Source organism: Natator depressus, chromosome 1 (assembly GCF_965152275.1).
Source record: "Natator depressus isolate rNatDep1 chromosome 1, rNatDep2.hap1, whole genome shotgun sequence".
In the NCBI taxonomy this organism is placed as follows: Eukaryota; Metazoa; Chordata; order Testudines; family Cheloniidae; genus Natator; species Natator depressus.
In genome coordinates this window covers 275280568-275293705 of record NC_134234.1, presented here as the reverse complement: position 1 = coordinate 275293705, position 13138 = coordinate 275280568, and the positions used below count along the sequence as shown (strand labels likewise).

The window sequence follows — 13138 nt, the reverse complement described above, 5'->3', positions numbered from 1 at the left end:
AAAGTAATTATAGAGAGGAAGATGCCTTGGGGTTAAGGCACTAGCCTAGGCCTCTAGAGACTTGCTTCATGACCTTGGGCAAGTCACAAGCTCTCTCTGCGCCTGTTTCCACACCTCTAAAATAGGCTAATACACTCCAGTCTTTGTCTGTTGTGACTATTTTATGCTTTTTCAAGCAGGACTGTCTCTTAACATGGGTATGTACAGCACTTAGAACTGAATGAAACCATCTTTGTAGACTTCCTAGTACTTGAAGAGCTTTCTTTATTAAACAGGACTAGATGGCTCCAGAAAGTGCTAAAAGGATTTTTTGTCTTTGTTTTGTTTTTTAGTTCAACTATTGCTCAGGTTTCTACTGACCAAAAGTCATTATCTAGATTTGTAGTGTCCTATGTGAATAGAGCTGGGGTTATAATTCTGCATTGAAAAGAGTGTTTAATGACACAAACCACTGTTACAGTTAGTATATCTGAGAATGGAATGAGCCCTTTAAATGAAATTCCTTCTATTTGGATGTTCCTTTTAGGCCAAGGTTGAGATGCGTTATACTTGCACCACTACCCCGGTGGTGAATTAGTGTAGAGATAAATAGGAGATCAGAGATGCCAAACTGATAATTTTCACTAGTGCATTAAAAAATTAAATTGTGTATAAATGTGTTTCTGGGGTTTTACTGGTGATACAAAAGGCAAAAATAAATGTTTGGCCATGAAGTTATGGTTTCAGACTGTATTTTATATATGGTACTGTTTGGTGGTCTATGAAATGCACAACCATGCATGTCACTTAGGCCTTATGATGGTCCTTTGTATAGGGGTAATGTCCTCCTCCAAGCACAATGTCGCTTCTTATTGGCTAATAACCAATTTATCAAGAGTTTAAGTACCCTGAAAATAGGAGAGCAGTGATTTTAACTGGTGTTTTTTTTTAAGAATGTGAATAGACTTGAACAAAACTTTGAAAGCTGGTATGTTTGAGCCCACTATAGTGTTTTGTCTGTGTGCTAAAGGAGTGTAAAATGATGTTGTGACATCAACATCTTAGGTTGGCCGAGATAAATGTTCCAGAATCTAAATCATACATAAGGTAGACACATCTTTGTGAATTTTAACAGCATACCAGCCAAAGAACTCCCTAAAACCCTGGAAACTTGGTAAGGATAGCTGAGAATGGGTTTGAACGGCTACCACAATTGCATGTTTTTCTTTTGTTGAGAATGGCAATCTAACTCAGCAGCAGGGGGAAATAATTAAACAGAGGCTCTGGGACAGAACTGTTCACATCCAGCTTTAAGCATTTATAGGTTTTTCCTCCTCTGATCTTCCAGAGTAGAAATAAGAGATTTAGGGGTTAGTCTGTCTTCTACAGGCGTGTAACTTCTTGTTCAGTTCACAGAGATTTCTCCTCTGTGTTGCTCCTGGTTTGGGCTGAGACTATGTGAAAACTGCAAACAAAACAATAAATACTGGACTGGAACGTAATGAGGGGTTTGCTCAAAAGAGACAAGAACTACTGAAAATGTTGGAGTTTGCACTGTTTTTACTTATTTACATTTTTTCACTAAAACAATCAAAAGGGGGGAAAACATTAACATGAAAGCTAGTTAAGCCTGAGGAATTTGAAGTAATGTCTTTAGCTTTATTGTCTTGACATTTGATCAAATTCACCATATCCTACAAATAAGCAAGTGTAGTGCTCCCTCTAGTGGCAGACTCAACATTAAGCTCATGTTGATAACAGTCTCTGCCTGGGAAAAATTTCTTATGCTTTGAGATGTGCCAGTCATCCAAACTGCTTTTCCATGCTACCATATATCCAGCCTTATAGATATTAAACACAAATAGCACTGAACATTTTTATTGACAAGGGGGGAGAAAAATCTGTCACCATTTGATTGACTGAAATCTGTCAAATGAAAATAGACAATAAAACAAATGTTTAGGTACGTGCAAACATTGCAGATCAAAATGCTAAAAGAAATAACTAAAAGACAGATCTTGAGATAGTATCAAGCAGCAGAAAATTAGCAAATAGGTCAATGACATTATTAAATTGGTCTTACTTTGAAACTTCCCATATAAACAGAGAATAAACAACACTAACACCACCAAATAAAGCCACAGTAGGTAATAATTGCTCTTCTAAACTTTTATACACTATATATTACCATTCTGTCTTTCAGTTATTTCCTCTGATAAAACTGACTTCCAAGAAGTCTCAGCAAGGCCATCTTGGCTAAAAGCATAACGTTAGACAGGAATTTGTCTAATGCCCTGTTACAATGAAGAAATGGTGGAGTTTGGCATTTTTTAATAGAAAACTTGAACATCAGATTCTTTGCAGTGTTCAGATTTTTACATCCCACGCTGGCTGGCATCTGAAGATCTTGGAACAAAAAGATGGCTCTTGTTCCACAGGTAACACAGGAGAATGTTTGTTTTTTTTTAATACATAATTTTTCGGTAATTGCTTTTGACTCTTGTAAACAGTTTTGTTGTTTTTGTTTTTAAAAGGAGAGCCATCACAGTGCTTTTCTACAGGTATTACAAGCATCTGATGTTTCTGCTTGACTTTATAGGTCCATTTTGGCTCCAGTTCCAGTTTAAATCATCCTTTTATACATCATCAGAGGCAGGTGTTCAGCTTTAAATATTGACAGATCTTTAAGTAGGAACGGGTTGAAGCGTCTAACTCTGCTAAACATATTAATTTGACTGTTACAATCAAAAAACTGTAAAAATGGTGGAATGGAAAGATACAAACAGTATTGTTGACACTGTGTTGTCAAGTGTCTGCACTGAGACCCCATGTACCATAGATTTTATTTTAAAAAAATCATATTTATATCCCTTTACATACACATTTTAAAAGAAATACACAGTAAATACGTAGATGGCTGGTATATTACAATAAAACTGATGAACAATGTAAAAATGAGTGGCTCCACTGGATAAAACCATTGGTTGTGCACTACTGCCAAATTTATGATGAGAGAGATGCTTTGGTTTTTTTGTTTTTAAAATGATTTAGGTATTTTATTACTCTTGTATTAAACTAACCAATAACTTAATACATGAAAAGAACATCACATTTTTTAGCTTGATAAAACTTTGTGTTCTCTTCCCTATTACCCTGTTCTTGAAGAGACCTTTACTGCTCCTTTTTCCCAAAATAGTGGTAGTGCACTTCAGGTAAAGTAGAAGAAAGAGATGATATCTAAAGACAAAAATAAAAAACATTAATTAGCAAGATTCGAGATTATATCCTTTTTACGCAGACATGCTTTATAGTGAGACCACTGGAAATATCATAACACTTCATACTGTATTTCATGTTTTGCTAAAACTTGAACTTGAGAGAGAGAGAGAATAAACTTTCATTTATTGTAAATCTTACATCTCTTTCTGTGTATGTGAATGGAATGTAGCTGTAATTCTTTACATTGTTTAATCGTTTACTAACATGTAGAAATTATTTTTCAAACACTGAAATTCAAGCAAATATTACAATAAGTTATAGCTTTAGCATATTATAATTTTGAAGGCCATAGGAGGCCTTCCAGTATAAAAGAGTTGTGTACATTTCAAATCTTTACTCTTCGTCCACTACTTTTTATGCCCTCCATCCTGTAGATCGTCAAGGACAGACCGCATTAGGGCGCCACCTACTTGTACCAGGAAGTAAATAAGCAAAAGCTGTTATGTATGGAGTCTTTGTCCATCCACTGCAGAATGTACAGTTCTTTTGCCTCATTGTGCCTGGAAGCTTAAAGCCTGCACCTCAGTGCTCCTTCCCCTAATTCAAGTTCCTTCTCTTTTGGGACCAAAGAGAAAAAATATTCCAAGAATCCAGAACTGTGGATTACTTGAGAAAAAAGATCCTGACCTAATCAAGCCTATTCTTTGGAGCCTCTGAGAATCTAGTTTCCAGGTCTCCCCTTCATCTGCAGTTGCTGAAGTCTTTCCTTTTGTCCAAATGGCACTCATCCCCTTCCCTTGAGGAAACTCTTCAGTCCTTAGGAAGCTTGGTTCACCTGAGTATAGTGTTCCCATTTGCCTCATGTTGCTGGAACTCTCATTTCTACCCTCTTTGAACCAACTCTATATCACCTCAGATATGATTAGCTTGGATTCGGGTACTCTGCTGGGTCAGTACAACTGTGGATGTCACCCCTTTTATGTAGACTAATTAACCTTACAAGATATATATACTACTAACTAGCAAACAGTATGGTGCAACCGAATCATCGCCTTTTGTTTTATATAGCTTGTTTGTAGTTATCACATTTGCTTTTGTATAAATGTTTATTAAGATGATTTTCTAGCTTCCTTGAAATTTTTGCAGTTGCATATAAAAACAGTGAGGGAGACCATCTGAATAATTACTGTAGCATATTCCCGCTATAAAAAGTGGACTGGAAATTAATAAAACGAGTATTACATTAATAACATTTTAGTCATTCAGATGTTAGGGATGGGCAACTGGAAATTAAAGGAAGAAATGATTGATTCTTCTCACTGGAAAGATGACTTGTAATAAAGATGTAATTGCAAAAGACTGGTCAAAGGCTTGGACCCAATAGACATCACTCATACTCAAGGTAGTAGTAATATTCCTGTAGAGTATATTAAACATATTTATAGAATGGCATAAAACTGTATTTGGTTTAAAATACAACACAGTACAGCTCCAGTAATTTTTTGTTGCTGCTTATCTGTGTTTAGCTTTTGGGTTCTTGGGCAATAACAGCGCTCCAGCAGTAACAGACCAATTGGATAATTGTAAATTAACATATTTTTCAGTATTTGCAATCCCTGCCATTCATGTATTCATTGTAACTTGAAAGAAACTCTTTGGGGAATGTCACTGAAATTACATCCATGGGAGGCTCACAATATTTGGGTAATTTAGTTGCATGCCATTACAACATTTTTTAAATTATGATTTTTGCTTTCTACATTATGCCTGTCAAGCTCAAAGCAATACATTATTAATGCCCACTCCCATTGAACTGATTGAGAGTTTTGTCATGAGGTAGCACTGGGCCCTAAATGACTCAGACATTGTTCTCTGTGTAGAGATGGGCTGTATTGTCATCTTTCCAGGGTCATGAGCCAGTATCAGCCAATTGTGCCAGAAACTATTCACCAGCTATGTCACAAGGTTTGAAAGCCAAACTCTGAATCACTTAAGGAAAATTCAGATCTGAGTCCAGCAGGGAATAGGTAGGTTGATCTCCTCTGTGTCTCTGGCCATTAAGCTTCATCCAGTTCCCCCTGTATTAAGCCCCAAGATGTGTTTGGCTAAAGCCAAAAAAGAAAGTCTTGATGTGAACACTAAGAGATTAAGAGATAGAGAATCTGCCCCTTCCTTTGGTAGTGGACTGCTCATGATTTCCCTGGACTTACAACATTCTAAGCCCTTCAGTTGCCATTTTAAAAAAAATCAACCTGACAGAAATGCTTCCTTCTCGTCCTCCATATAACTGTTTACCTGCCTGAGGTGCAGGATGTGCCAGACTCACTGCTGAACCTGTAACGGTTTTTCTTTATATAAAAATGATGTGAATTTTATTTTACTACCCTGCATGGCTAGAAAAGAAAGTTTTATACCATTGGAAAGGGGAGATTTTCAGCTTCTCTAAGGGACCCAGAATTTGCCTAACTCCTATTGAAATCAGTGAGAGTTAAGCCCAGCTCCTCAAAAATATTCAGGTACCTACGTCACCTGGCTTTACAGGTGAAGGGCTACAAAAAAATTCTTAATGTTTCAGTAACACACATGGCATATATAAAACAATGGTTGTGTAGTATAAAGTTTCTTTTGAACTCATTTGGGGAAAACCTGTGCATCTCATTTGTGAGTAATGCTGTAATCCAAGCTCATGGTTTAATACACAATTGTGTATTTTTATTCTCTCTCTCTCTCTCTCGCTATACATTAAAATAGAAAGAGGCAACTGAATACTGTGGTGACAGGTGCTTTGTAAATGCCTATGATTATCTGCTGAAACTTAAAATGGAAAGGAAAACTGTTATTTAAGTAAAATTAGCATGAAATGGTGGCATATTAATGGAAGTGCTCATCATGTTCTTATTTTTGTAAGAGGGATGATTTGGTAACAAACTGTATATTTTCACACAGCTGTATTTTGTTCAAAAGTGTATTTGTACAACTAGTACGTGTGTAGATGACAAATGATGAGCTATTTAAGTAATAAGAACCACTACATCCGACCTGACCCCTGTGTATATCTAGTCCAGTATCCTGTCTTTGCCTGTGATGAATATCAGGTGCTTTGCAGAATGTGTAAGAACTTTCATAACTGATAATGTTGGAAGACCTTATCCACGGGAGATGATTTGTTCTAACTCATGCCAACCACCACCCAAATGATGTCCTAAAGCAGGTTTATGGCTCTGACTTCTTTTTCTTAAGTAAATCTAGTGTAACTGTTCTCTTTCATTAGGCTCTTCTCTAAAGTGAAGTTCCCCAGTGTCATATATGCATGTAAATTCCTCCTTTTTACACCATCATCTCATCCATACAGCAAGACCCTGAAATTCCTCTGTCAAACTTTCTCTTCTTTGGGCACCAGAAGCATATTAGAGAAAGCTATCATCAAGGCCTGACTGTTCCTTTCTCCTAATTAGCTGAATGTAGGTTCCAAGACCCTGCCCTTCCCTATGTCACTGATACTAATAGTAACAATATGTACCATGACCACAGATTCCTCCTGAGCTCTCACTAGAAATTCACCTCAATGTCTCAACACATTTTCTTGGTCAGCATCATCACAAGCTATCCATCTTAAACAGCATCCTTATCTCTTGGCGGGTTTGACCAGTTTATTAGAAGCGTTGCCTGTGAAAGAGAGGAAGAAGTTGCTGTTTGAGATGGGAGGTGGAGTAAGAGGCTGGCCTCCCCCAGACTGAGCCCCACTCTCTTTGATAAACTAGACCTGCCTGGGGGAATGGACCCCATCTTGGCTTTCATTTCAGTAATGTCAGTGAATACGGGGTATAGTGTACATTTATACAGCCTCCATGATGGCTTTTTGTGAATACTCACAGCAATTCAGTGCTGGCTTCTTTGCTAGCCTTGTCAACATGAGTATGTGCGAACTGTAGAGCTGTCTAACCTCTGCAATCGTGATGAAGCAACTGCAAATTGGAAAAAAACCCTCTTTAGAATAACGAAGAAAATTAATATATTTTCCCCTCCCTGAAAGTGTGACTGTTAAATCACTATGTAGCTCATTCTGTCCAACCTTCTGGGTTTGGTCTGGTCTATAAAGCTCATTTAGAGTTGCTACATGTCTGAGACACTGTTGAAAATCTGACTGCTTCAGGAAAAAGAAGAGGTTTTCCAACTTACTGATGCCATTATTATTGTTAATACAGCATCACAGGTGTGCACTACACTTTAATGTTCATATCACAGGAATTTGGGAAGTATGGTCCCAGAGCCTGGCTTAATGGACACAGAATTGCGAGTCAGGTAGCCCTGAGCTCAACTGTCATGTCAGCAACAGACACCCTGCCCTATGTGACTTGGGAAGTCACTTAATCTACTGTGTGCTTTAGTACCCTAGCTGTAAAGTGGGAATAATACTTTCCAACCTCACAGTAGTTCTAGGAGGATAAAATCCATTAACGATGGTGCGGTGTTCAGATCCAGTGGTGATTAGGGTTATGTAAGTACCTACTTAGATAGTACCTTTATTCATAGCTGGAAACCACCTTTGAAATTGATCCTGCCTACCCTATGACTTTGCACTATTGCTAAAAAGTACAGAATAGAGAAAAGCATGAATATGAGCAGTGCAGTCAATGGAATTAGTGATGTGGTTAGTAACGTATGCCATTTGTGCTACGATATAAGATGTTTTTTAAAAAGATAAGCTTCTCATACATGGAATGTAGAGGGATATATTTTTATACCAAATTCTTTAAACAGCTGCAAAAAATAACTACCACCAATATACCAATTATTTTGAAGACTGAGACTATTAGTGTTTGATAATGCTTCTATCAAGAATGAAATACTATTCTGTGGTGAAATGAGTGCACAGTGTTTCTTTTTCTGTGTGGAAGGGTTAGAGGGGAAATTAAGACTGGTACGCAATAACATTGTCAATACCTGCAATGTGGCCTTTGACTTCTGTTTACACTACCTACCCAGGGTCTTGATATTTAACTGCTAGCAGCCACAGTTAGTTCGTCGTTAAGCCGAGGGGTCAGATTTGAAAATAAAAGAAATACTGAGATTCTGGAACACAGCTTGAAAAAGATGGGGGTTACCATGTCACTGCATTTCCCTCCCCCATTTGAGCCCTGATTAAACCTCTATTTTACCTGTGACTGTACTAAACTTGTTCAGTTCCAGGCTTAGTGCTAATTGCCCAAGTTCACGTTAAGTACCAAAGCACTTCATACCATCTGTTGTCATTTTTCGTGACTGCCCTGATGTTGTAGTTAATCTGAATCCAGCTGGAAGTGTTTCTGAAGAGCCAGGCATCATGCTGATTCCATGGACCTCACGTGGAGGAAACTGTCTTCGCCAGGAAGGGCCACGTCTGAAGTTCTTGTCATCGCTCTGCCAATACAAATGTTTGTGTTTGATAAAACTAAATTAAATTCATGATTAGTTCTCTGGATGGGTGCTTCTTCTCCAGCTGTTAAGTTTATTTTCTAGAAAATAGATTACTACATGTTTCATGTCATCCAATAAGAAGAAAGTGTATGAGAGACATTCTTATAAAAGCAACTGCTTTAGAAACTTGGAAATACTGGATTAGAGGGTTTTTTCTTGAATCTTTTGCATGATACACTGTCAGTTCTTTTTGTTGTCTGCTGATGTAGAACATTCTGAAAAATCAAGGAGGGATAAAGTATCTCCACCTAGGCTCTCTATTGAATTCAAAAGCAGGAAATAAAGTAATAGATTAATCAGATGAGGAGGAATAAAAGATAGCTTTTAAATCCAATCATTCAGTTCTTCTGTGGTCAGTTATATATATGTAACTCCAAACTCCTAAACAGTGAAATCAGACATGAAATTTATTTTTCAACATAAATTCCAGTCACCTGTCATATACTGGAATTTATTTTTAAATAATTTCAGTTTATGTGAAAATTTGTACCATGTGTTTGTAACCACATGCAGAAAATCCTTGCTAGAAATACTGAGTCTGATAAAAGAAAAAACTAATAGTGTGGGTTCTTCTCTTAGTGTATCTGTGCTAATTTGCATTAATATTAATGAAAACAACATATGTGTACCAATATGTGTACCAAAGCTAGAGGGAGCTATATTAAGTCAGCAATTTATAAACGACTTATCAAATTTCAGTAAGTGGTTCTTGAATAGATTAATACTGGGTAAAAAATGAATAGTGAAATCCAGTTCTAAACCAGTTCAACTATCAGTATTTTCTCACAACTTGCTTTAAGGAACAAAGTATGGTTCTGAAAGTATTTTTCATACATCCTCCTCCTTTTAGTCTATCAAGTGGAGTTTTGTCTTCCCTGATCAGGAGGCAAAGAGCTGTCAGTCAGAGATGGTATATAACTAGGGCCCAACCAAATTCATGGTCATGAAAAACATGTCAGGGACTGTGAAATCTGGCTACTGTAGGGGAGACCAGATTTCACAGAGCTGGGTAGTTGGAGAGCGGCGACTGTGGGCCCAGGAGCACAGCTCTGAAGGCAGCACTGCCACCAGCAGCAGCGCAGAAGTGAAGGTGGCATGGTCATCGCTTTTTGGGGGGGCAGGGCTGGCCTTATGGGTGGGCAAATGGGTGACTGCCCAGGATCACATAGTCAAGGGGGTGCCGTGGTCACCCCTCACACACACACACACAGAGCCAACCCAAGGGCCCTTTAACTCTTGAGTGCTGGGCCTGGAGCTGGGGAGGGTCAGGGCTGGGGATGCCCCAGCTTGGGGTTCCTATTGTGTGCCGGACTCCGGCTGCTAGTCCTGGACAGGCTGGGGAAGTACAGGCCTTCCTCTTTCCCTGCACGGGCCACTCTTGGGGTCAGATCAGACCTGCCTCCAGGAACCTCTCCTGGCTGCAGGAAGCTCTGTGGCTGCTGGCTGGGATCCCAGCTCTGATGGCAATGCTGCCACCAGCAGCAGCGCAGGAGTGAGGGTGGCAATACCATGACTCCCTGACAATAGCCTTGTGAGCACCCCGGCACCTTTTGGGTCAGGACCCCCCACAGCTACACCACCATGGAATTTCAGATTTAAATATCTAAAACCCTGAAATTTACAGTTTTAAAAATCTTATGACTGTGAAATTGACCAAAATGGACTGTGAATTTGGTAGGGCCCTATAACTCCTGGCCGACCCACTCCACTCAATTATTTGCCTCTTACATGGGGGCTCCAGCTCCCTTTGCCCTTCTAATTGCGTCATCTTAGCCTTTCTCTGCTAGTACAAGAAAGAAAGGTGAAGGAAACGTTAAGACCTGAATCTCTCTGTTTCTTACAGCTCCATCTTTAAAAAAGCCTCCCTATCTTACAGGACCATGGTGAAGATACATTCATTAGTGTGTGTGTGAGGTACACTCCTACTCTGGTGACAAGTGCCATAGGAAAAGCCTATAAGGAACTTAATAATTGCCTGTTTAATGCAGGATTTGGATGGTGTGCAGTCTAAGTATGGGACAATGCCCTCACTGATGATGAAAAGAAATATTGAACTGTTGCCTCATTCTCTGAGCATTGTACAGCCTGAGGCAGGAGTCCTGTGGGGAAAATATAGTTATGTGGTCATCTAATTAACTATCATAATGCATATACACAATGGGCAGCAGGAAGGTTGCACAGGCAACCTTAATTCTGGCATTTCCTAATTTTTGACTGTTTGACTTCGTAGCCTTAATAACATTCTTTTAATTGTGTGTGGCCGTGTCCTCCTGAACTTAGTGTGTGGCTTTCAATTTTTTAAAGACATAAATTAAATTACTTACTTCATCAAGTCGTCTCTCAGTTCCTAGGGCTAAAAGATTGTTGTATTCTCTCTCAAGGATTTGCCGGGCCTATATATAGCAAATTAAATAATTAAAATAATTGAAAATGAGCAAAAATAAAATCCAGAAAAGGTAAAAGTCAGGAAAGGACTTGCCTGGGTGTTTTGTGTTGGAATCTGTAATAATAAAGCTAAACTGCTGTAATCAAAGTTTTCATCCAGGGCTATAAGTGACCCATGTACACCACTTTCTAAGACGTTATTTGCATATTCTCGTAGTCCAATAGCCTGTATCCAGCGTATGACTCGCTCATTGCTCCAGACCAATACATCTACAAACACACATAATATAGTGTCAGCTTACTGTTAATTGAACTTTCATAAGCATACAGATACATGTAGATATATGGTAGTTAACCTACCACACCACTTTTCATACAAGGAATACTAAAACATGATTAAAATAACCTCAGTGGTTTCATCGTTGATACAGAGTCTGGAAAGTTGATTACTGGTGTCTCCATTCCCACTTGTTTAAACATACCACATGACAACCCTCAGCAAACACAGTAGTGTCAGCAAAGGGCTTTACAATTTTGAGAAAAGATTTTACAGATTCCTGGGAGAAATAAAATCAGTCCCCTGAGGTTCAACCTCAAGGGAAGGTGGAGTGACCATTTTTAGAGTGAGACCTGTACATAGAGGTCAAAATCTATAGTTTTCTAATGGGCCAGAGGCTTGTGTTGACATTTTTAGTAACCAGCTCTTCTCGCTTCTGAAAGCTGATCCATTAAGATCTGTGCTAATTAGAAAGCTATGGACAAGTAAAAGAGAGAAGAGGTTTTATTTGAGGACTGAGTCAAAAAAACCCTCCACATTATTTGTCCCACATTCTTAATATTTATTATTTTACTTGCATGTGTGATGTTTTGCATCTCTAATCAAACACAAATCAAAGACTGCTTTTTAATGATCTCCTTTACATCTTAAGTCTCAGGTGTAGATAACCATGAGCCAATGAAGTCATCAAACAGCAATAAAGTTAATTTAAATGGAAAGCAAAAAGACCAGATTCCCCCCCTGGCTCCTGCCTCTGTTTGTTGCACCACCAGCACAAGGAGGCTGGAAAACTGCTAGTCTGGAATTCTTCTGTGAGGAGGGATCCTCCGCTGGTTTAGGCCAGTGTAATTGTTCTTTGAGTGCTTGCACCTTCCCATGAAGGTGTGTGCGTGCCCCAAGCACAATTTCTGGAATTTTTTCCCCAGTGGTATCTGTTGGGTTGGCTCCAGTGCTCTCCGGTGCCGCATGCCCATAGCACTGGTATAAAGAGCCCTGCTGACCCCGCTTCCCTTCAGTTCCTTCTTACCGCCTGTGAAGGTTGCTGGAACGCCTCATTGCTCAGGCAGTTTTCTACTAGTGGCTTTTCTACTTCTTTAGTTACTGTAATTTGGTAGTTGGTGGGTAGTTTTTTAATAACTAGGCTGAGATGCTCGATGTTGAGTCCAGTTGTGGCTCTGAGGTAGGTCTTAAGGCTGCCTCCATGAGGAAGACCTTCAGTCTTGCTTTGCGGTCCTTTTTGGTGCGGTGTTTGAAGTCCCTGCAGATTTGGCAATGGTCTTTCCTTGCGATTCCCCCAGTCATTTGAGACAACTCAAGTGCGGGTCATTCAAAAGCATAGACTTACCACAGGAAGTGCAGGGCGTGAAGCCCAGTGACCAAGGCATGCCCTGGCACTGGGAGGTGGATGACCCCACTAATGAAGCGCAGAGGCATCCAAAACTGTTGATGTCTCTAGTATCTGATTCATCAGCCCTTGGCTGGGGAGTCCACCGAGGGGCCCTCAGGCCTCTGGTCCCAAGAAGAGCCTTCCCTCCAGAGCTCAGGACAGTCTGCCTATCCTGACAGGCATTTCTACCTGCTATTACAAACAAGATTGTTTTGGTTCTCAGACAATAAGACGGCCATATTCTACATGAACAGACAGGGCAGTGAGTGTTCTACCCCCGAGTCTGGAAGCAATCTGACTATGGGAGCTCGCCATTGCTCATTCCATCAGTCTAGAAGTGTACTACCTTCCAGGAATGCAAAACCAGCTGGCAGATCACCTCAGCAGGTCTTTCTCCTCTCACCATGAGTGGTCCCTTCAACCAGACATTGCAA

General features: G+C 39.5%; 1 protein-coding gene across 7 annotated transcripts in view; it reads right to left on the bottom strand.

The window, feature by feature from the left end:
- Positions 1 to 1538: 1538 nt before the first annotated feature.
- Positions 1539 to 13138, bottom strand: part of PPFIA2 (PTPRF interacting protein alpha 2) — a 617960-nt gene continuing 606360 nt past the window's right edge. For 2 of the 7 annotated variants that reach the window (XM_074941963.1, XM_074941965.1), the window contains 5 exons: positions 11135 to 11310; positions 10980 to 11048; positions 8439 to 8598; positions 7072 to 7163; positions 1540 to 3216 (listed from right to left, as the gene is read on the bottom strand). In XM_074941963.1, coding sequence (XP_074798064.1) covers positions 7105 to 7163; positions 8439 to 8598; positions 10980 to 11048; positions 11135 to 11310 — 464 coding nt within the window. In that variant the 3' untranslated portion in view covers positions 1540 to 3216; positions 7072 to 7104. Of the gene's footprint in view, positions 3217 to 7071; positions 7164 to 8438; positions 8599 to 10979; positions 11049 to 11134; positions 11311 to 13138 lie in introns of all 7 variants that reach the window. The other 5 variants (XM_074941967.1, XM_074941968.1, XM_074941966.1 and 2 more) reach the window with 4 other exon arrangements.